The following is a 25,951-nucleotide window of genomic DNA, read 5'->3' as shown; positions in this document are numbered from 1 at the left end:
CAAAATGGAAAAGAATAAGTTAATTAAATTGCAACATCAAGGATTAGGACTAGCTATGGTAGAGAAAAATAAATTTTAATTATAAATCTTAATTCTTGGAGTTTGTAGCCTAAAGAAAACTAAATCCCTAGCTAATGTGCAGATATTTGCAAAGGATTAGTAAATATCTTTAAAAATAAAATTTGACAGAATGGTGATCCCTACTTTGATTTGCAGCCAAAATAATACACAAATTTACCTTAAGTGGTCCTGTTTTCTATAGTGAAATGAGAAAACCTCTTATTTTTCCTAAGACAAACCTCCAATAGAGTATAAATTCAACCTACATTTTTTCACACAGGTGCACACCATAAGAGGTTTTCTTGAAAGGTAGAAAAACATGATCTTAATATCTAAAAAATGCAATAATCAAGCATTAAGTAATTGCTACCCGATGAATGTGTTACCTGGCATCAGTGAATAGCAGATGTAATAGGAACAAGTTAGAATTACTTACATCAAAGGACCATCTAATCAAAGGATTAGATGCCTAAAACCCAAATCAAATATGTGTCACATATATACAGGATATCCCCAAATCCTTAGTGCAGTTTTAAGCTTTAATAGCTTATTAAATTAATAAAATGTCTTATTATTTCTTTAATGGTTTAATGGTAACAATAATCATTTATGTTTCCATTGAAATTAGAACTGAAATATAATTTGAAAAACCAATAATATTAGTTATTCCTTAATACAAGTATTTATTTTTTCTGGCTTAAAAGTGCTTCTCCTTCATTAACCTACTATACAGGCCCAGACTGATGACTTATCTTTGAATTTTTCAGCTAATGTAGTGGTTCTCAGAAGAGCAATCTTCATGGTCATAAAAACTAAAATCTGATATTTTGAAAAGATTCGCAAGCATAAACTATTTGCATTATATAATATTTTATAATTTTCAAGGTCCTTTCAAATTATCCAATTTAATCCTTGTGATAATACTGTGAGTATGTAGTATAGGCATTATTCCCCCATTTTTCTAATGAGGAAACTAAGGTTCAGAAAAATTAAGGAATATACTCATGGTAATAGAATCGGGGCTTTAATCTATTCTTTCTGATTCTACCTTTCTTTTCTCTACCTCACTTTGCTTTGCTAACAGCCAGATTCCATATTGTTTTTCTGTGGTACCCTCATCTCTAGGTGTTGAAAATGAGAGAAAATTCAAAACAATCTTATTAAATTCTTTGTCTCTCTCAGTGGGCACTGAGTGTGGGCCCAACATAGCATTCTCACTCTATTGTTGTTTGCTTGCATTTTGTTTTCGTTCCCAGTTTCTTTTTTTTTTCTTCCTTTTTGATTCGATTTTTTTGGTGCAGCAAGACAACTGTATAAATATGTATGTATATATTGGATTTAACATATACTTTAACATGTTGGACTACCTGCCATCTAGAGGAAGAGGTGGGGGGAAGGAGGACATAAGGCTTTGCAAGGGTCAATGTTGAAAAATTGCCCATGCATGTTTTCTAAATAAAAAACTTTAATTTAAAAAAAAAATTCTTTGTTTCTCTCTCTCTAGTAAAATTGCCAGTCCAACAGTTGTGATCATTTTGTGAAAGTGATGAATTAGACTCTGATTGATCTGTTCTTGTCCTCCTAATTCTCTGATGATGATATAGACAGCAGAGAGAGAGAGAGAGACAGAGACAGAGATAGAGAGAGAAAGAGAGTTGTGTGTGTGTGTGTGTGTGTGTGTGTGTGTGTGTGTGTGTGTGTGTGTAGGTGAGGGGACTTGCAGAGTTCTTCATAATTAATGCACAGTCTTTTAGTTTTGATCTAAAGCTATCATTCAAAAATCCTGATGATTATGACTACCTCATAACCTCAGTCTGCCTTAAGGCATCAGTTAAAAGATTGCCCCTTTCTCCTCTTCTATCTGATTATGAGGCAACAAGTTTGGCCTGCCTGCTACTGTTTTTCCAGCAGTCTGTGACTATGCTGAGTAATACTAATAATACATTATATTTATATAGTGTTTTTAAAGTTTTAAAATATTTTGCAATGCTTTACAACCTTTCTCATTTGACAATGCTGGAAGCTGTGTCTATATTAAGCTGACTCTATATTAAGACAAACACTTCATATTACAAAGCCACTCACCAGATAGCAAATTTTTTCTAATTTATTATTTTTGCCAAACTGAACAGTATTCATGTTGATATTCCAAACCCCGAGCAATCTACTTGGTATCAGTTTCCTTTTGGATAGCAGTAGAAACACTTAAGAGTTAAAAACTTTAAAAAAATGTAAAGGAATCCTGGCAGCTTCTGCATATAGTAAAACATGAATATTACAAACAAATGACCAAGGTCTAAGCTATCCCTTGGTATAGTGTAGGATATATTAAATATTTTCCTCTGTTTCATTTGTAATAATTTAGAAGCCTCAATGTTGCCAACACATGGGGATTATTCCAAGTAACTAAATTTTACTAATATTCATGTTAGAAAAGATTCACATTTTCTTCCTCAGTTGTTCTTTATTCTTTGAACTTCTTTAACATGGCAGTGTTAAAAAAAAAAAAGTCTTAGAATTTTTTATATCTTTCTTCTGACCTTCATATTTAACATAACTTTAAAGACTTTTATCATTCAGGGTAATGGATTTCATGGTCTTTCTGAATCTGTGATAACCATATATACACACATATACATATATACATACACACAGTAATGGACTTGATAGTCTTTCACATTTGAATTGAAAATATAACTGGGCCACTACAAATTAGCCCAAAATTTTTAACATGGCTTGTTTCCCATACAGTCTCTCTATACATTCCTTTGTTATGGTGTCCAAATGTCACTGGCATTTCAGCTTTTTGTAAACTAGTCTTTATCCTTATGTTATTTGAATACTTAGAAATCAGTTCTTTGCTAAAAATAAAGGCTCCAGAGATGATTTGAGTACAATCACAAGTAGCCTAAAGCTATTAACATTCAAAGTCATATGAATGACCATTGTACATTCCAAATTTCTGTTTCTTGATCAGTGAAACCAATTTTTTTTTAAATCAACCAATTTGGTTGAACAAAAAGGCTTTGTTTGCCAATGTTCTTTCCAGGGAATTGATGCATATTTATGCAGGATAATTATTTCAGAATCAGTAACCTCTTTTCCTGAGAAAGGGTGTTTACAATATAATCATATCTTAGAATATTATCTTGTGTGTGAAGTCATTTTCTTATGTACCTATGTAGATAAAAAAAGAGAAAAAGTTAATTTCTTCTGAAACTTTTGAACATATTTGAGATCATTCTGTCTCTTTCTCTGACCAACTGTCTTCAATTTTTCATCTCCCCAAAAATGTTAGTATAGATAGTTTTGGGTTTTGTCCTGTTTAAAATTAATTTTTCCTACGTGCTTAGGACATTTTTTCAGCTGAAGCTGCTAGGATTTCAATATATGCAGGACAGTGGTGACATGCTTCAGTCCTCAATTCTTTTCTGTCTCCTCAGTTATTAGAGAGGAAACGTAGCCCATCTGTCTGGACCTGTGTAGAAGGATTTGGAGGAAAAAAAAATAGCAGGTAAGAAACGTTCCCTTATTTTGTGAGCTGCCCCATGTAGTTGCCCCCATAATATTTAGTAGAAGGTATAAAGAAAAAAATTGTCACAGGCTAAAAATAAATATACTTCAAAATAATTTAGGAGATAATTTCTACCTCAGTTTCCTCATCAGTAAAAGAGGGGGTCAGTACAAGTGTTTTCTAAAATTTTTTCCAACTCTTAAGAGTCTATTAATCTATGACTTTAAACCCACCATTAACTAGCTTTTGGGTTCCAGAAAAGAGCAGCAATAAGAATCCCTACTACCAGACTGCATAAATAGTTCCCAGTATAGGCAGCTCACTCTCCCTTTTGCCTACCTTAAATCTTGACAAAGAGGAGAACATAAAAGAATCATAGTTGAAAACATAAGGAAGTATGGAGTGGGCCCTTGATTTTTGTTTTTGTTTTCTGCTAAATTACTCGAACAATTAACATTGGGTATAATGAATAGTATTTTATTTTTTAAATTCAATTTTATTTTCAGTTCCTAATTTTCTGCCTCCTTATTCTCCCCCCACCTGTTGATAAAGCAAGAAAAGCAAAAATCATAACAAATATGGCCATAAAAAAACTTTGTTAATCATGTCAAAAAAGAAAAAGAAAATATGTTTCAGTATGCACTCTTGAATCTATTGGCTCTCTTATCTGAAGGTGGATATATTATAGATGGTCACTGTTGAGTACAGTTCCTAAGTCTTAAAAAATTGATCATCTTTATAATATTGTTATTGTACAAAATAATCACTTTATTTTGTGTCAGTTCATACAAGTCTTGCCTGAAACCATTCCTTCATCATTTCTTGCAACAAGATAGGTAGCATTCTATCACATTCACACACCACAGTTGTTCAGCCCAACTGATGAACATCTCTTCAGATTAGAGTTCTTTGACAACACACAAAGTACTGCTATAATCATATGGATCTTTTTCCTCTTTCTTTGATTTGTTGGAGGATAGACCTATAGCAATATTATTGGATCAAAGGATATGCATCAAAAGATAGTTTCATAACTTTTTGAGCACAGTTCCAAATTGCTTTAGAGAATAGTTGAACTAGTTCACAACTCCACCAGCAATGCATTAGTTTACCTGTTAATGACTACCGACAATGCATTAGTGTGTATATATACACATACACCCACACACCCATACATACATCCACCCCCAGCATTTGTCATCTCCTTTTTGTCAATATAGCAACTCTACTAAGGATAAGATGGTATCTCAGAATTGTTTTAATTTAATGAGCAGTATTTGATAAATGTATTTAGTAAAGATAAGTTAGCTTTCCAGTTGTTAAATTGTCCCACCTCTAGTTCTTAACTTTTCAGACTTTCTTGACTGACTCTTTCCAGGATAGTAGAATAGAAACATCTGAATCTCTCATCTGTCCCTGACTACTCATCCCTTCCTGGGTAACTCTCCCAGAGGAGAAGGTGCTTTCTCCATGCTTGGTCTTAGGATTCTCTATAGGCATGGCTAGTGTGATAACAATCCATTCTTTTATCCATTCTACTTATCATGCCCAAAGTAATGCATTTTGCATGCTGTTAGATTCAGGTTTGAAGTCCTAAAGCCAGTTACATTTATTACATTAGCCTAGGTAAAAAGCATCAAATTTGTTAATCGAGTATATGAAGAATGTTAAATTAGGCAGAGTCTGAATTACAGGATAGTTTTGGCAAAATTTAACAAACTGGAAAAAGGAATGAAATGTACTAGAGAAAAAGTCCAAGTTGTTATACGCGGAAACCCAACTGCCTAATAATGCAGTGGAGATTCTGCTGCATCTGGAGTTTGCAGACCTGGATTCAGATCCCAGTTCCCTGTACCTTGCCAACCCTCTTGACCTTGGTAAAATATAACCTCCTGGACTTTGGTTTCCTCATCTGTGAAATGAGGGGATTAGACTAACTGTCCTCTAAGGTCCCTTTAAGCCTATGATATTACAATATCAATATAAAGTGAGGGAAAGACTAGTTAAGAAAGAAAAATGTGCTGGTAGGATAGGATAGGCAGAAAATAAAATATTATGGAGGGTGGTGGTTGTGCAGTTAATAGAATATGATGAAGAGCACAAACAAATCTTGGAATCTGGAATGAAAGTGATTGTGGAAAAGGACCAAAAAAATAATAATTTTTTTACTACCTTCACCTTGCACATAAGGCAAGTGTTGACTGACTTGCTACCAATAAAAACATATTTAGAGATCCATTTAGAGCAGAAACTGCTTTGACAAATATGTGACAAATATATTCCAAAGTAGCATAACAAAATAAAGAATCCAGACTTTCAACAGTATTATAAGAAGCAAGAGTAGTTGTGTTTGACTGTACTTAGGAAACATTGTAGATGGTTAGAAACATTATAAGATAGACTCTCCCCGCCTCTCCATGCTTTAACTTTGGGCAAGTATCTTTACCTGTGTAGTCATAGTTTCTCATTTACAAGGCTTAATTCTCAAGGGATTTATTTGCATTCTATATGCTTATAGGGCTATAGTAATCCTCCTTAAATCTATAATGATCTTGGATAAAGATTTTAACATGGGAGATAATTATGGGAAAGAAAAAACAAAAATAGCAAATGGAATAGGTCATAGGATATCCCAAATAAGTAAAAGACTGTAAAAACAACAATTCTGAATCATACTGTCCTCAGAATTAAAATTAACACCTAAATCTCATTGTTACTATGTTTTTCAAAAAGAAATTTATAATGATTTTATTTCTTGAATAATGTCCAAGGCAGGGATTTTTTTGGTTTTTGGTTTGGACAAAATTGTCCCCAGCTTTTAAGGAGCAGTTTATATTCTCCTGTAGTTAATGAATGAATAATAGTAAAATTCTTTTAAAGATTAAAAAAATGCAGAAAAAGTATATTTCTGTCTGAGCTGCCAGCAAAGTATTTTCCCAGTTTAACACCTAGAACTCATTCTTGACTTTTTTTTTTTCTTTTAAAGTTTACTTGTCAATAAGCAAAGACAGCTCTAGTGCCTTCTGGCACTAACTCTTTTTCCTGGTTACTGGAAAATGGGTCTCTGTGGATAATCATGTTCTGGCTTATAATAAACATTCCATATACCTCTTGATTTTACTCTTTGAAGCCTAAGCTTGTGCTTGGTTATTATTCAAGTAATGACTATTTGTCAAAAAATCCTGTCATTGGCTTCGATTTTTTTTTTTAATTTTGTGATTGTGGTTTCACAATTTTCAAATCTAAACCCCTACTTTCTCCCACATAGACAAGGAAAAACCACAAAGACAAAGCTACCAAGGGAGTAAAGTCCTAGTTTCTTGTGCCAACCTAGATTTGTTCATGGTCTTTCATATGTAGATACAACTTAACAAGATCTGAAAAAGTCTTTAAGATTTTCCCTATAAAATTTTTTATAACCTATTTTTTTTCCTATGACATGAGTTTTCCAGCATCCATCTTCTTTGCAGCTTTTAATCATTCTCTGCATCCTTTGCTTTCTTCCTCCTCTTTTCTTCTTCTTCTCTTCTATTTCTCTTCAAATCATCTAAATACTAAAATGATTCCTGAAGACAGAATGCTAAAGGGCAAAAAAGCAATTGAGAGATTTCTTGTGAGTAGAACACATTCTAATTCAGGCAGCTATAATAGTACTATATTGTCTCTTCCCCAAATGGGTCTAATTAATCTAAAATTCTATTAATATTTATTGAAATTGTTCATTTTAATTTCATTTTATTTTTTTCAGAATTCTCACTGATAATCCTTTGTCAACCATTGAAGATAGTTTTTTTTCCCAATTGCCATCATTGAAATATTTGTAAGTATTTAATAAGACATAAATTCATGAGTCACCTTTGCCTTAGATTCTACTATTCCTTGTTTGATGAAAGCACCAAAAACCAATTTGTCATGTACATAAGCTAAGAAGTCATTTAATAAAGGCTCTTATAAAAGATATTTTAAAATAAAGAGTGACTTTTAGCGGAAAAACAGTAACATTCATCTATTAGATACTTGCTGTCTGCCAGGTGCTATGCCAGTCATTGTGGATACAAAGATAAAAGTGAATTTGTGAAATTTCTGTTTTCACGGAATTTACATACATCCAATAGACAACCTGGCAAGAATAGGTGAATCTAAAACAGATATAAGGGAATACCCCACAGGCTTCATACAAATTCATGGTGGTGCTGAGCTTGAAGAGGTGGAGGTAAGAGTACATACCAGCCATGGGGAAAGGCTGTAAAAAAGCATTGAGAAGGGAGCATGTACAGGCTAGAATAAATAGAGAATATGTAAAAAGAGGGGGGATGTATAGTTACAATGGGGCCAGGTTATGAATCAGGCTTTAAATGTTGAACAGATGAATTTATCTTTAATCCTAGGGAGCCCCCAGTGTTATTGAAAGAGGGAGGGGACATCACATGGTCAAACTTGTACTTTAGGAAAATTATATGTGAAGGATGCATAATAGTGGAGAAAGACTTGGAGAAAACTATTGAAATAGTCCAGGCAGGAAGTGATGAGGATTTGAACTAGGTTGATGGCTATGTAGGTGGAAAGAAGGTGGAATATGGATGGATGTGGAGATAGAAACTATTTGCCTTAGAAAGTCACTGGATATAGGAAATGAGGATAGCACTGAGGTTATAAATGTCAGTAACTGGAAAGATGGGCATGAAGAATGCAGTACTAAAGAATATCTAGAGACATATGAATGAAAAGGAAACCAAGTGGAAGGAGAAACTGTCGTCATAACAGGGATGCGGTTTAGATTCTAAAAATTATATCATTCATCATAGGAAAGAATAAAATGATAGGGAATGAGAAATTTGAGGTGTTTGCAGATCTCTTTATAATATACAATTTCAAGGTAAAGGGACAAATATAATTTTTTTTAAATTTAAAATTATTTTGATTAACTTCTATTTCCTTAGTACAACTTATAGGCTATATGTAGGAATTTCTTTTACAGAAAATAAACTCTTGAAACTGCTTGTTTTATAGAATATCAGCAATTGAGAAAATGACATTTTCTTAACTATCTTGAAAGTACAGAATTTGCATATTTGGATTCATAGTTTTATTTTTCTTCTAGGGATATAAGTAGAACAGAAGTACCACTTATGACCATCGAGAATATCCTGGTGACAGCTCTCAAGTTACAGACACTGTAAGTATTATGTGAATATTATTTTCAGTTAGATGTTTGTTTTTTTTTTAATGTATCATTAGGTCCCTGTTATGACATAGTTTGTTATTACACAGATTTGGATAATGTTATGCAGTAACTTGTGGCCAAAAACCCAATAACAAAAGTTAGTGGAAATTTAATATGATAAGGTGAGCTCTTAACAGTAAATACTAATGCCCTATCTTTCAACCGTAGTGGTACATAGCATATTTATAAAGTGAAACTTTTAGAACTGAAAAATGGAGGCGAAGGAGGTTTTCAGTTACCTGTGAGTCTCCAGACTTCCAGAAGATAAATGATTAAAAAAAAAAAAAAAAACAATACTGTGCTTCCCATTTCCATAGCAGTTTTAGTATAGACTCTAACCATAATGTATGGCATGAAAAACTATTGTTTTAATTCAACCACAAAAACAAAAACCACAAATACATAGATAATCTATGTAAAACTCATCCACTTATAAAAATTATTAACTACTCATTCATTGACCTCGCTGCACCATCTAACATTTCTACCTGATAAAACTTTGGGTCTCTACTAGGAATATGCCTAATCATTCAAATCCTCACAGGCCTATTCCTAGCAATACACTATACCTCAGACACCCTAACTGCCTTCTCCTCTGTCGCCCACATCTACTGTGGTTGACGTCATAACATATATTCCCATGGTTATTTCTTGTTTAGAGCTTATTTGTCAGTTTTCAATATTAAAACATTTGATATGTGACCAATAAGGGTCACTGTGGAGCAAAGTTGACTGAATCCCTGCTCTTTTCTGCATCCTACCAATATGAAAAGGGGATGAATTGAATCTGTCCAAATCTTCTCAACTGATAATTTTAGGGATATGACTTTTCCTTTCCTCTCAGCTTCCTACCTTCTCTCCCTAACTCCTAAGACTGGAATTTATGCCTAAGGCCTCTGCAGGTTGATCAACCATAGTAAGCTACAACAATGAGTTTTTGGATATATTTTTTACTTATGTATATATATATATATATAGATAGATAGATAGATAGATACATACATACATACATACATACATACATATATACATACATACATACACACATACATATGTGTGTGTGTTTCACTTAGAAAGTTTGTATAAGATCAAAAATTATGTTAAAATCTCCTCAAGCTCAAGATCCCCAGTTAGGCTAATTCCTAATTTTTAGACAGATTTAGATCTCTTTTCTATTTAAATTATGTGATTTTTAATTACCCCTGACTTCTACTATTTCCTTTGTCTCTGCTGTATGTCAGTATATAAGCCAGTTCCCCATGCTGGGACTCTGCCAGCAGTCAGGGTGTCTTCAAGTGCCTAGAATGCTAAACATCTGGCTTAGGGTGCACCCAGTGCTGCTGCTGCTAGAAGAGCCAGAATCAGCACCAGCAATATGTGTGTGGGGTGGGGAGAGGTCCTGTCTAATGATAGATTAGTGTCTTGGGGGAATTGAATTTGCATAATATGTGCAATATACATAATAATTTGTAAAGCAAAAACTGTTATAACTATGTGAAAAACATTGCATAACATTAATAATGATTTGTTATGATGGATTTTTTTTTAAGGAGAGCACTTTAATATGCATACATTAAAAAGTTTTAAGGAGCTTTAAAAACTTAGAAGGAAATGAAGGGAAAAAATAGGGAAAGAGAGGATTGATATACATCCCCAGTTTGACAGCTTCTAGAGGAAGAAACAGTTCTGCCACATTCTTTTATAAATGGAGCAGTCCAGGAGCAGAAGTCCATCATTAGTCCCCAATCCAAATAACCCTCACTGTTCTGGTGCTGTTCCCTGGCTTCTCTGATAGTTTTGTAGCAGGATTCCACAGGCCAGCTGCCAGTTGGGATTGTGCCTGTAACCTTTCAAGATATGTAAGCACAAGTGAAGTCCATCCTCCAGCTCAAAGATAATCCATTCTAATCTGTTTCAGGACTGGCAGGGGATGTCTATCCCTCTGAACTACAAATTCTGGGATGTATATCAGATCTAAAAGCCTTGTTATAGATATAAAGATAGTTATGATTCACTTACATTACATTGTTTATTATTGAAGTTCTGTCCATAGAAATAACATGCAGGTAAGAGAGTCAGGAAATTATCATTGTGGATTTTGAACCAGTGTGAGTCATATAAAGAAAGGGCAATATTACTTAGGAGGGCAAGGAGAGGTGGATTTCTTCGTAGGAGCCAAACTAGGTGGGACCTGAAGTGGTCTGGTCTCAGCTAATTGCTCCTACTATTTTGCACCAATATTTGGAATATTATGGAAGAACTTAGTTAAGATAATTTTGATTGAAGGCAATATTAAGTAGAGTCCACCTGTAGAGATCTTCTTAAAAAGTTCATTTGGTTTAGATAAAAGCCAAAGGATAAAGGAAAGCAATGTGAAAAAAAAAATCAGATTAAATATTTTTTTTAATTTAATATACAATAAATGAAAAGAAAATATATAGCCAGAAAACATATAGACTTTAATTAACTAAACAAGAAAGGAAAAATACAACCATTAAAAAGATAAAATACCCAAAATTATATAAATATTTACAGGAAAAGTGAGGACTTTGTTGGCAATCAACATGAACAATTGCTGTTAAATGAGTAATTGGCTAAAGAAGAATGCATAAAAAGGAAGGACACCCATCATAAGTCACTCTTGGTTTGTCCTACACAAAAATAGTTTGAAATATCTAAAAAATGTTTTAAGTACATATATGAGCTATGAATTGTCATTTCTTTCATTTCAAGATAAAGCTGAATTGCTCATCTACTCTTTACTTTTTAATTCATAGGCAAAAAGGATATATGCGTTTAAAAGTTTTTCAGCAAATATGTTTAAAAATTAATACTTAAGTGATCTTAGCCTTTATCAACTATATTTTACCTTTTGATTGTTTCTTTTCTTTTCTTTTTTTTTTTTTTTTTGGTGAGGAAATTAGGGTTAAGTGACTTGCCTAGGGTCCCACAGCTAGAAAGTATTGAGTGTCTGAGGTCAGATTTGAACTCAGGTCCTGCTGACTTCAGGGCTGGTGTTCTATCCACTGTGCCCCAGCTGCCCCTTTTGATTGGTTTTTAATATTCTAGTATTTAAAGATAATCCCTAGAGGAGAGCAGAAGGAGGAATTAATTATTGAATATAGAAAGGCTTTGATATTTTATTTGTTTCTGCATTGTGCTATAGCATATTTCATGTGTTCTGGATTATTATTTCTACTCTATTTTGTTGTAATAGATTTGGTAAATTAGTGTTCCAATATGAAATATTAATAAGCATAATTATAACTACTTTTTAAAACCATATTTTCTCTCCTAGTCACATATTTCTATATAATGCAAGGGCTAAATAAAGGAGATTTCTCCATACATATTTTCATGTAATATATTTCAAGAACTGCACTTAGTGAATAAATTAAAGTTGTTTAACATTTTATTTTTAATATCCTATAATTTTAGATTATACAGAAACATAAAAAAGAAAATAATGGCACTGTATTGTGGGAAATATGTGGTTTTAGAACCAGAGAACTTATTAACTGTGTCACCTTGACAAAGTCACTTAAATTCCTGGCCCTCAGTTTCTTCATCTGTACAATGAGAGAGTTGGATGATAATTACCTTTGAATAATCTACCATCTTATGCTTTGAATCTTGGCTCTGCTGCTTGTTAACTGTATGTCATTGGTCAGGTTTGTTCTATTCTCTGAGTCTTAGTTATTCTCCTCTATAAAATGAGTTAAAGATTAAACTGAATATTCTCCAACGCCCTTCCAGCTCTAAATGTATGATCCTAAGATAAAAATGAATTTTGAATGGTGTTTTGAACTAACAAACTTTAGAACCAAATTATTAAAATAAAAATATTAGAATTGTTCTGCTTGGATAGATACAGCTAATAAGCAATGTTAATTGTTAATTGTGGGAAGATAATTAACAATAAGACCTCATCTCCAACTCCTGCCCCACCTTCCTGGCTCCAGATATAACATCAAGGCTTAGAGTTGTGTCATTCTAGGAAGAGATAGGAAAAAAAAAATCACCTTTAGACTCCCTAACTCAACTCAGAAATCCACAGAGCGAGCCCTGGAATCCTGCTGGGACTCTGGAATAGACAAACCAGGTAGGCTAAATCCAGAGCAAAAACAATCTCTGGGAGCAATCCCTGGAAGCTTCAATCAGACAACACTTTCTACTTGACTTTTACTGAAGCCTGTGGCAATGGCAACCTAGCCAGAGTGTTCAGGGTAGGTTCAATGTCATATTCCCTGCCTGAGCCAAACAGTTCCAGATCCCAGGCAGGTCTGGGATGGTACTAGTGGCAAAAGCCCAACAATAGGAAAAGGACCGTAAGCTTATAGAATAACTACAAGGTACTCCAGTAAGCCTGAGAGAAAGAGTTCCCCAATTAGTTAGGGCCAGATCTGTCCTCCAGCAGTCAGTTGGGATAGACATTGAGACTGGCAAATCTTGATTCACCAATTGTGGAAGAAGCTGAGACACCTCAGATGTAATCCCCAGGGAAAGCAACATTAAAAATAGAGAAAATCAGAAAGTGAACAGTAGGCAGAAAAGTCTGAAATTTACCAAAGATCAAGAAAAAGAAAATTCAGAACCTTGAGAAGCAGATAAACCAATAGAGAAGATAGTAATAGCAGAAGGAAATATAGCCTCCAGTCCAGACCACCAAAAAAAAAAACAACAACAACAACAACAACAACAACAAATCAGGCCTCTATGAATAAATATTGTAAACCAAAAAAAGGTAAATCAACAACTGATGAAGCAAATGTCAATCCTCAAGACAGTTTGGAACTACAACAGGATGTCTTTAAATGATTTAAAAGAGAAATGAGAATTAAGAAAGCAGAATTTATGGTTTGCATAGCAGAAATGATTGGCAGAATAGGAAAAATCTGAATCCACAGTAGCAATTCTCATCAGAGAAAAAGAGAATAATTGGGACAGCAAATACACAGAGGTGAAGAACAATCTGGCAGAAGCAAAAGGCTATTGCATGAATTCCATAAAGTAAAACATATTGATATCAAAGACAGGATCTCTGTGCATCCAGTTTTTAAGATAAAAGGTTTTTTTTAGAATTATAAGACTCCTAGAATACAAGTCAAAGAGCCTGAACACTATAATACAAGAACTAAAACAGAAAATTTCCTCTAAAACTACTGAACACAGGGAAAAAAAAGTATTAATTGAAAAACTCCACAGATAGATAGCCTCCAGGAAAAAACAACCAACAAACACAACTTATGTTTCAAACATTTGTGGTTAAATTTAACAATTCAAAACAAATTCTGCAACTGACAGGAAAAAGACCTTCAAATATAAAGAAAGGAAAATTCAATTAAGACAGGACTATTCTGAATCTAGCATAAACTACAGCAGGGAATATAATAATGTATTCCTAAGAGCAAAGGAGCTCAAGGTGAAGTTCAAGGTGACATATCTTGCAATCTGCGTAGCTGGAAAAAAAAATGAACATTCAATAAAAATTGTTCAAACATTCCTATAGAGAAAATTAAACCTGAAGAAATTTTTGCTACTAAAACACTCAGATGAGAAAAATACAAAGATGATAAATGAAAACAGCAAACAAAGGCAACAACAACAAAATAACCAAAAGACTATTGAGATTTCTTTCTAAATGTACAGAAGGAGATATGTTGAAAGCAAAAGTCAAACAAGTGAAACAATCCTGAAACATTATTGGTACTCTTCCTAATGCTATGCCTATAGATGAATTGATTTGTTTGGTGTTGTAGGAATAAATTACAAGATGGGGATGTATTTAAAAGGGGGAAGGGAAGTTAAAAATAGAGGGGGAATAAATGTATTTTAATCAAGTCAAAGGAATGATGAAGGGAAAAGGACTCCTATAATCTCTTATGAACCTATTTAAAAAATGGATAAGGAAGCAAAGGAAAGAATTGAAAACAAGGGAAGCAAAGAAAGGAAAAATCTTGTTTCAATAGTGAGAGGGGTACCACTAATGAATATTCCTGTAAAAGTGAAATATTGTTTAAAGGAGATGGGGATGGGGCAGCTAGGTGACACAGTGTATAGAGCACCAGTCCTGAAGTCAAGAGGATCTGAATCCAAATCTGATCTCACACACTGAATACCTGTGTGACCTTAGGAAAGTCACTTGACCCCAATTGTCTCAGCAAAAAAAAAAAAAAAGATGGGGATGTTTGGAAAGGAATTTGATATTTAGAAGGAGCTCCTGGGGACAATTTATACCTAGAAAATTAAGAGGATATGACCCATCAGAGGATTTCATGGCAAATGATGGAATTAAAAGAAGCAAGTTAAGATCAACTAGAAAGTGAATAATCAGAATTTTAGGAAAATTCCTACCATGGGGCAATATCTTCTACAGGAAATAATATTGCCAAGAGACACAAAGAAAAAAATGGAGTCAGGAATCAAAGGCAAAAACATAGAAACTTTAGAAAGAATCCTAAATAGCAACCTAAGAATCTTTTATTCCCTGAGACTGAAAAAGGAATAAGTAAGTATAAAAGCCATGGAAAAAATGTCTAGAAAGAAAGGGAAAAGAGAATGGGGAGGGAGGGAGGGGAGGCGAATCCTTTTTCATAAATAGGATCAGAATATGGCATTTAAAAAATTTAACAAATTGAAAGGAAGATTTTACTTGACTAACTGAGAGAAGGGAAAAGATAGGAAGAATTAATGACTAATTAAAAGCAAGAATGAAAAAAGAATAAGCAAATTCCAGAATTTAGGGAAAAGATAAATTGAAGAGGAGGTTTTAGGGTGAGAAGAAGACAGCTGATAGAAAAAGGGTTACCTTAAAATAGATTAAAATAAACAGATATAACATGTTTAAAATAAAATAAACAGATTATAATGTGTTTTTATAAAGGAAGAAGATGGGAAAATCCTAATTTGGAAGAAAAACTTTTTTTTTTAATAAATTTTTTTTTATTTTTATAAAAAATTTTTTTCAAATGAAAAAGAATGATATTGGATTAAGAAAGCAAAACCCTGTAATCTGTTGCTTACAAGAAATACATTTTTAAAATGACATAAAACAAGGGATGTAAAATTTTTTGCTATGAATTAATGCAAAAAAAAAGGGGGGGTTGCAATCATGCTATCTGAAAAAGCAAAAACTTTTTTTTTTAAAAAAGACTACATTTTGTTAAAAGGAACTATAGACAATAAAAACAGTATCAGTAATAAATTTAAAATCTCCAAATGCCTTAGCATCCAGATTCACAGAGGAAACATTAACTGAACTAAAAAAGACATGAACAGTAACATAGTAGTTATAGGAGACTTCAATATCCTTCTCAGCTTTGGATAGCTTAACAGAGATAAAAAGGAAAATAAGGAACTGACTTGTGTTAAAAGATATGGTGGCTTTTAAATGGGACTGCAAAAAAATCACTATTTCTCAACATCACATGGAACTTTTACAAAAATTCACCATGTATTAAAACATGGGGATGTTTCAAACAAGTTGAAAAAGGCAGAAATAGTTAATATATACTTCACAAATCATAATAAAAATAACCATTGGTTCAGGGACTACAAACAAAAGACATAAACTTAAATGGAGATTTAGCAATAAAATAAAGACTGCATAGAGAATAAATCAAATATGTGAAAGAAAATGATTATGCTGAAACAATACACCAAAATTTTGAAGATGCAGCTAAAGCAGACCTTCAGAGAAATATCACTAGAAACATGTATTAACAAAATAGAAGAAAGGATTAGTAAACTGAATATGCATTTAAAAAATTAGAAAGCCAAAAAGCCAGCAAATCTAAAATAAGCACAAAAGAGTTGTTAAAAATTAGAGAAATTTTTAAAGTAAAATTAAAAGATGGTTCTTTGGAAAGATTAATACAATTGATACTTTGATTTGATTTAAAAGAGCAGAAAATCAAATCAATAAAATATTAAATGAGCAAAAATAATCAGAATATTATGCAATTATTTGCTAACAAAAATGAGAACATGGAAGAATTAACTTTAAAAATATCACATACCTGAAAAAGCATTTGATAAAATCCAACACCCATTTCTATTAAAAAACTAGAGTGTATAGGAATAAATGGACTTTTCCTTAAAATAGTAGCATCTATTTAAAACCATCAGCAAGCATCATATGTAATGGAGATAAAGTAGAACTATTCCCAATAAAATCAGAGGTGAAACAAGGTTGCTCACTATCACCATTGCTATTTAATATTGTATTAGAAATGCTAGCCTTGGCAATAAGAAGAAAAAGAGATGAAAGGAATTAGAATAGTAATGAGGAAACCAAATTATCACTCTTTCAAGATGATATGATGGCATACTTAGAGAACCCCAGAGAAACAACTAAAAAGCTATTAGAAATAATCCACAACTTTAGCAAAGTTGTAGGATACAAAATAAATCCACATAAATCATCAGTATTCCTATACATCACTAACAAAATTCAACAGCAAGAGATACAAAGAGAAATTCCATTTAAAATAACCGTTGATAATATAAAATATTTGGGAATTTATTTGCCAAGGGAAAGTCAGGAACTATATAAGCAAAATCACAAAACACTTTCGACACAAAGTCAGATCTAAGCAATTGGAAAAATACCAAGTGCTCATGGATAGGTTGAGCAAATAAAGATAATACTCCCTAAACTAAGCTATTTAGTGCTATACCAGTCAAACTCCCAAGAAACTATTTTACTGAACTAGAAAAATAACAAAATTTATCTGGAAGAATAACAGACTCAAGAATTTCAAAGGAATTAAGGAAGAGAAAAGCAAATTAAGGTGGCCTAGTTGTGCCAGATCTAAAACTATATTGTAAAGTAGCAGTCATCAAAACCATTTGGTACTGGCTAAGAAATAGACTAGTTGATCAGTGGAATAGGTTAGGTTCACAGAACAAAATAGCCAATGAGTATAACAATCTAGTATTTCACAAACTGAAAGGCCCTACCTTTTGGGATAAGAATTCACTATTTGACAAAAACTGCTAGGAAAATTGGAATCTTGCATGGAAGAAACTAGGCACTGACCCACACTTAACACTGTATATCAAGATAAGGTCAAAATGGGTTTATGATCTGGATATAAAGAATGATACTATAAACAAATTAGAAGAAAATAGTTTACCCCTCAGATTTGTAGAGGAGAAAGGAATTTTTGACCAAAGATCATCATCATTGATCATAAAATAATTTTGATTATATTAAGTTAAAAAGTTTTTGTACAAAATTAATGCAGACAAGATTAGAAAAGAAGCAATAAACTGGGAAAATATTTTTACCTCCAAAGGATCTGATAAAGGCCTCATTTCCAAAATATATAGAGAATTGACTCAAATTTATAATAGTTCAAGCCATTCTCCAATTGATAAATGGTCAAAGGATATGAACAGACAATTTTCAGATGAAGAAATTCAATCTATTTGTCGCCACATGAAAAGGTGCTCCAAATCACTATTGATCAGAGAAATGCAAATTAAGACAACTCTGAGATACCACTACACACCTCTAGATTAGCTAAAATGACAAGAAAAGATAATGCTGAACGTTGGAGGGGATGTGAGAAAACTGGGACACAGATACATTGTTGGTGGAACACTCTGGAGAACAATTTGGAACTATGTTCAAAAAGTTATCAAATTTTGCATACATTTTAATCCAGCATTGTTTCTACTGGGCTTATATCCCAAAGGAGGGAAAGGAACCCACATGTGCAAAAATGTTTGTGGCAGCCCTGTTTGTAGTTGCCAGAAACTGGAAAATGTGTGTTTGCCCATCAATTGGAAAATGGCTGAATAAATTATGGTATATGAATGCTATGGAATACCATTGTTCTGTAAGAAATGACCAGCAGGATGATTTCAGAGAGGTCTGGAGAGACTTAACATTAACTGCTGCTAAGTGAATTGAGCAGAACCAGGAGATCATTATACACAGCAACAACAAGACTATAATGATCAATTCTGATGGACGTGGCTCTCTTCAACATTGAGATGATTCAAACCAGCAGTGTAGTGTATGAAGAGAGCCCATGAGAACACCCAGAGAACCAACCATGGGAACAGAGTGGAACACAACATAGTATTCTCATTCTCTCTGTTATTTGCTTGCATTTTTTTTCTCATTTTTTCTCTTCTTGATTTGATTTTTCTTGTGCAACAAGATAACTGTATAAATTTGTATACACATATTGGATCTAACATGTATTTCAACATATTTAACATGTATTGGACTACCTGCCAGATAGGGGAGGAGGTGGAGGGAAGGAGGAGAAAATTTGCAACAAAAGGTTGTGCAAAGATCAATGTTGAAAAAATTACCCATGGACACTGATGCATTGTTGGTGGAGTTGTGAACGAATCCAACCATTCTGGAAAGCAATCTGGAATTATGCCCCAAAAGTTATCAAACTGTGCATACCCTTTCATCCAGCAGTGCTACTACTGGGCTTATACCCCAAAGAAATACTAAAGAAGGGAAAGGGACCTGTATGTGCCAAAATGTTTGTGGCAGCCCTGTTTGTAGTGGCTAGAAACTGGAAATTGAATGGATGCCCGTCAATTGGAGAATGGCTGGGTAAATTGTGGTATATGAATGTTATGGAATATTATTGTTCTGTAAGAAACGACCAGCAGGATGAATACAGAGAGGCTTGGAGAGACTTACATGAACTGATGCTAAGTGAAATGAGCAGAACCAGGAGATTATTATACACTTCGACAATGATATTGTATGAGGATGTATTCTGATGAAAGTGGATTTCTTTGACAAAGAGACCTAACTGAGTTTCAATTGATAAATGATGGACAGAAGCAGCTACACCCAAAGAAAGAACACTGGGAAACGAATGCGAACTATTTGCATTTTTGTTTTTCTTCCCGGGTTATTTTTACCTTCTGAATTCAATTCTCCCTGTGCAACAAGAGAACTGTTCAGTTCTGCAAACATATATTGTATCTAGGATATACTGCAACATATCTAACATATATAGGACAGCTTGCCATCTAGGGGAGGGAGTGGAGGGAGGGAAGGGAAAATCGAAACAGAAGCGAGTGCAAGGGATAATGTTGTAAAAAAAAATTACCCTGGCATGGATTCTGTCAATATAAAGTTATTATTAAATAAAATAAAATATTTTTTAAAAAAAGAAAAGAAAAAAGTACCCATGTATATGCTTTGTAAATAAAAAGCTTTAATAAAAACTTTTTTTTTAATATCACATGCCTAAACTATTAGAAGAGCAGATATTTTAAGTGTGTCAACCTTAGAAAAGAAAATCAACCTGTAAAACTACCAAAAAAAATTCCTGGTCCTAATAGATTATCAGGAGAATTCTGTCAAACTTTTAAAGAACAATTAATACTAATATTTCACAAATAAGTTTAAAATTGAGAAAGCACCTTACCAAAACCCTTTTATGAGACAAAGTTTTAATACCAAAACCACAGAAGAAAATCTTAGGCCAGTATCATTAATATTGACTCAAGAATTTAAACAATGATCCTATAGTTCTGAAAATCCTAGCGACCAAAATAAGACAAAAGTTAAGTAAAAGAAGACAGAATAAAGAGGGGATAAAACTATCCCTATTTATATTCTGTTGCTTATAAGAAATACACTTAATATTCAATAAAATAATATACTTGATAAAATACTTTTTAAAAAAACACAAATACATTTAAAAGACACATAGAGAATAAAAATGAGAAGCTGGAAACATTTATCATGCTCCAAAAAGAAGTTGCAATTGTACTATTAAAGTGAAAACAAACTTTCAGAACATAAAAAAATTATTTAAAAGCCTCTCTATTTTCCTGAAAAGAACATAGACAACAAACCAACATCAATATTTAACTTAATATCTGCCAAATGCCTCAGCATTTAAATTCACAAAACATTAATTGAAGTCACAGGATTCCTCAAACTGAGGACGTTTATCCCCTTCACCCAGGGCTATAAAGTTTATTTAAAGGCCCACAAAACAAAAGTTTTTGCTTTTACTATAGTCTGGCCCTCCAACAGTCTGAGGGACAGTGAACTGGCCCCCTATTAAAAAGTTTGAGGAATCCTGAAAACAATAGTGACAGATTTTAATATCTATTGGGGATGAGTCTAACAAAGATTAACAAAAGAGAGAATATAGGATTAAACAAAATGATGCCGAAATAAGCTAAAGACCTATGATATTTTCTAAAATCATAACATATTTTAACTGCTAAAAATATACATATTCCTCAGCATCAAATAGAACTTTTACAAAAAGTTAACATTAGGGTACAGGGATATTGTAAACAACTGTAAAAAAGTAAAAACAGCAAATACATCCTTTACAAATCATAAAGCAATAAAACTAATCATTTCAGTGATTGGAGAGACAAAACAAAACTATAAGCAATATCTCTAATATTCATGCAAAATTTTAAATGTTCACAAATTATCATTTTTAAAAGTGTACATTATGACCAAGTTGGATTCATAGCAGAAACTCAAGTTTACTTCAATATAAGGAATACTATAAATTTTGCTATTTGCCATAATAGTAGAGTATAAGCTGTAGCAATATAAAAAAAAAAAAATTCCGCAACAAACATAGACAAAGAGGAAACAAAATTAACACTTTCTATAGATGGTATGAAGGTATAGAGAACCCTAAAGAATCAATAAAAATAAATTGAAATAATTATTACAGTTGCAAATCCATATAAATCACATACCTGTATTTAACAAAATTTAGCAGCAACATCCAGAAAGAGAAATTCTATTAAAACTCCAGAAGTTATCAAATATTTGAGAGTGTCATCTTCCAAAAGTCAACTAAATAATAAATGAATTCAACTAAAAAGTGTTCTTTGCAGAAATACAGATTTAAATAATTGGAGACCAATTATAATAAAAATTACAGTACTTAAATTAACTTATCCAATATGGAAACCATCAAACTCCCAAAATATTTTATAGAACAAATGGGCAATATCTACAGGGTAATAGTGGGAAAAAAGAACTACAGAGTCTGAATGCAGATCAAAGCATATTATTTTCATTTTTCTTTTATTTTCCTCATGATTTTCCCCTTTTGTTCTGATTCTTCTTTCACAAATGACTAATGTGGTAATATGTTTAATATGATTGTACATATATAATCTATATTAGATTGCTTGCTGTCTTGGGGAAATGGGGAAGGAAAGAAGAAAGGGAGAAAAAATGGAAATAAAAATCTTATAAAGTAAATGTTGATAACTATCTTTACATGTAGTTCGAAAAAGATAACATACTATATGAATGTTATGGAATATTATTGATCTGTAAAAAATGACCAGCAGGATGGATACAGAGAGGCTTGGAGTGACTTACATGAACTGATGCTAAGTGAAATGAGCAGAACCAGGAGATCACTATACACTTCGACAACGATATCGTATGAGGATGTATTCTGATGAAAGTGGATTTCTTTGACAAAGAGACGAGTTTCAATTGATAAATGACGGACAAAAGCAGCTACACCCAAAGAAAGAACACTGGGAAACGAATGTGAACTATCTGCATTTTTGTTTTTCTTCCCGGGTTATTTTTACCTTCTAAATCCAATTCTCCCTGTGCAACAAGAGAACTGTTCAGTTCTGCAAACATATATCTAGGATATACTGCAACATATCTAATATATATAGGACTGCTTGCCATCTAGGGGAGGGGGTGAAGGGAGGGAGGGAAAAAATTGGAACAGAAATGAGTGCAAGGGATAATGTTGTAAAAAAATTACCCTGGCATGGATTCTGTCAATATAAAGTTATTATTAAATAAAAATTAAATTAAATTAAAAAAAGAAAAAGATAACATACTATTGGGGGAGGAGAGAAATGAGCAGAGCTATAATTTATACAATGACAACTTTGAAAGATTTCAGAATGCTGGTTAGTATAATGATAAACCATGGGCTGAAAAGAATGAAGGTGAAACACACAACTCATCCTCCTAACAAAGAGGTAATGAACTTGATAAACAGAGACATATTTTCAAGAATGTTCATATTGGTTTACTAGATAATGTAGCTGTGTGTTGAGGACTTTGTTTTTCTTTTTTATTTGCTTAATAGGAGAGATAATTTGGCATGGAAAATTTTGTAATAAGTCTAGCCTGAATTAGACATTTTAGTCTAGTGTTATAGTTTGAGCTTTTGGTTCAGCAATATTGGCACCAGAAGCATAATTAATTTAATTTTATACCTAGAAAAAGTTCCAAGAATTGTCTCCAAAACAGGAATAGTTCTGATTGCTTAAAGGCAGACGGATTTCAAGAGGGAGCTTCTTCCAATCTAGAATTTTGTCTTTTTATCTAGAAGACTGACCTATAAATGAATTTTCAACTAAAACTTGTTATTTGCAGATCAAGAAACATATCTATAGTGGGATGTGCCTTTACTGATCCTCTTTCCCCAACTACTGATGCTGCCAAAATATAACTATATTTATTTGTATTCTCTTTATAGTTTATATACTTATAATAGTATTTACTGTCTTCCCCATTTGAATGTAAGTTTCTTGAATGTAAGAATTGTTTCATACTCCTATTACTCAGCATGGTGTCTAGCACACAGTGGGTGAAATTCTGACCTTTCTAAGCTGTGACCCTCACATCTATGCCCATCTATGCCCGTCTGCATAGTGTGACCATACTCTTCACACAGTTAGCTGTCATCTCTGATCCCCTCTCCATTTGTCTCACAAATTCAAGGTCAACTACTTGCTCTATATTTCACTTTTCTAACAACCTACAGAACTCTGTTAACAGAAAACTATCTTGACTTGCTGGACTAATAATCTCATTTCTACCATGGTTTAACTTTTTTTCCCCCTATTTTCAGAGTCTTACCTAGCAATATTGCTTGCTGCCTGTGTCAGTTTAAAAAGAATATCGAAAGTACCTTCAAGACAATAAAGCTACAGTGTGAAAGCAAGTGCTTCACTAACTCCTTTCTTTGTGGTATGTCTGAGATGCTGAACTGTAAAATTTTAAATTAAGCAATGAAAATGTTCTTTTTGTTTAATGTTATTTATTGCTATTTTAAATTCTGATAATGAATCAAATAATATACCCTATTTGTATTCCTATGAAGAGTCTCCTTTTCTAAACATTTCTAAAATGGCCACTTGAGTTTATTGAGCATTTGGGGAAACAATATATTTGAGTACAGATTTTCTGAGGTGATACAGCTGCCAGAATAATCTTCCTAAAGCACAGGTCTGACCATGATATTCCTTTGTTTAAAAAAAAAAATCTTGTCTCCCAGTTAACTCCAAGACAAGGTTCTTAACTTTTTTTTTTTTTTGAAACCTTTGGTAGTATATAGAATCCTCTAAAGAATAATGTTTTAAAATGTATAAATATATGATAAATATATGAGCTTATAAAAGAAAACAATTACATTCAAATAGTTATCAAAGAAAAAAATGTTTTTGGCAAAGCAATTGGGGTGAAGTACCTTGCTCACACAGGTCTCACACAGCTAGTGAAGTGTCAAGTGACTGAGGTCAAATTTGAATTCAAGATCCTCCTGATTCTAGGAACAATGCTCTAACAATGCTCAAAATATATATTTTTTAAAATAAGTTCATGGACTGCATGTTAAGAACCCTTGCTAGTATAAATTTCAGGCTTCTTATCCTTACATTTAAGGCATTCTACAATCTGTATACAACTTGCTTTGCAGCCTGTTTCACATGACTGCTCTTCATATACTTTACCAGAGTAAATAGCTGTTCCCTGAATTTGACATACCATAACCAAAGTCTATATATTCATAAATTCCAAAAGCTCTTAATTTTTGTGTGCCATGAAACACTTTAGCAGTCTAGTGAAGACTTTCTTGGAATAACATTTTTAAATGCATAAAATAAAATACAGAGGATTACAAAGAAAATCAATTATATTGAAATAACTATCCAAAAAGTTTTAAGCTCATGAACCCCAGGATAAAACCCTCTGTTTTAGATTTAGTTTAATTAAATAAAATTGAAATTCAACCAATATTTATTAAGTACTTAGTACATACAAAATATTGTGCTAGGTGATGTGAATTAAAAAAAAAAAAAAAGGAAAGAAAGATATAATCCCTATCCTCAAGGAGAATACTTAATACTGGGAAGTTCAAGTACTACTTTCTCCATGTTGGTCTTTCTGAGTGAAAAGTGTTCTTGCCTTCTGAGTTATTCTAAAAACATTTTGAATATTTCTTTTGCCTCATCACTTATGCCTTAACTTATTTTTATGTGTCATTCATGCTATAGAAGAACTGTGTCATTTATATCTTTGTACCCATAGTACCTGATGTGAGAAATAAAAAGTCCAAGAATCATAATGTCTGGGTAATTAATAATCACTTTATTAATTGAGTTCACTGGCACTTTCCCAGGCAAAGACAAAGTTTCCTGCCTACCCAGTCTCAATATTTATATATTCTTTGAAGATTGTGTATTACTGCTAGACAAAAATCAATTCTGATTGGTTAACAATGACAGAATTTCTATTACAATGATAGGTGGATCTATTCTGAGGGGCTGGGTATGAGACTACGATTTTACCATTCTTAGACAAAAAGACTGAATTCTACTCAGACCACTTCTGCTACTGATAAATTTGCCTCTTTGCAACTTCTACTTTTTGGTCCTAGTTCTAGCTATTGGAGTCAAATGACACAAATATACTCTTTTCCTTATAATCACCTTTCAAATACTTCAAAACAGCTATCTTCTTTATTAATGTTTTCTTCCCTGGGCTAAATATCTCTTGTTTCCTTTGAATGATCTTCATATATTATACACTATAACTATTCAAAATTCTGGTTGCCTCCCTTTGAATGATAAATGTCTTAAACTGGAGTATCCAAAAATGAACACAGTTTCCCTTTTTCTCTTTCAGAAGGAATATTCCTTTCTCTGAAGAAGGTCTTTAAATATATATCTGCCAAAACCTCCACCCAGTTTAAAGTTAGCTTTTAAAATGTGAGCTGTTAAAGGGTAAATCCTGCAAAAGTTGGGAGTCTAAAGGCTAAAAGGAGTCTCAAAGTAGAAATTATTATTGTCTTCTAATTCACCTGATAGAGTAAATGGAGTTCTCTGCCCTCACCAATCAAGATTATGCAGGCAGTGGC

The 25,951-nt window shown here is 32.8% G+C and overlaps 1 protein-coding gene across 1 annotated transcript in view; it reads left to right on the top strand.

Moving 5' to 3' along the window:
• Window positions 1–25,951, top strand: part of LOC127560376 (leucine-rich repeat-containing protein 37B-like) — a 63,151-nt gene that overhangs the window by 21,939 nt on the left and 15,261 nt on the right. The window contains exons 6-8 of the mRNA XM_051994900.1: window positions 7,323–7,394; window positions 8,676–8,750; window positions 23,666–23,784. Coding sequence (XP_051850860.1) covers window positions 7,323–7,394; window positions 8,676–8,750; window positions 23,666–23,784 — 266 coding nt within the window. The remainder of the gene's footprint in view (window positions 1–7,322; window positions 7,395–8,675; window positions 8,751–23,665; window positions 23,785–25,951) is intronic.

This window comes from Antechinus flavipes, chromosome 4 (genome assembly GCF_016432865.1).
Source record: "Antechinus flavipes isolate AdamAnt ecotype Samford, QLD, Australia chromosome 4, AdamAnt_v2, whole genome shotgun sequence".
Lineage (NCBI taxonomy): Eukaryota > Metazoa > Chordata > Mammalia > Dasyuromorphia > Dasyuridae > Antechinus > Antechinus flavipes.
The sequence above is the reverse complement of the archived record's forward strand: the minus strand, read 5'-3'. Positions and strand labels throughout refer to the sequence as shown.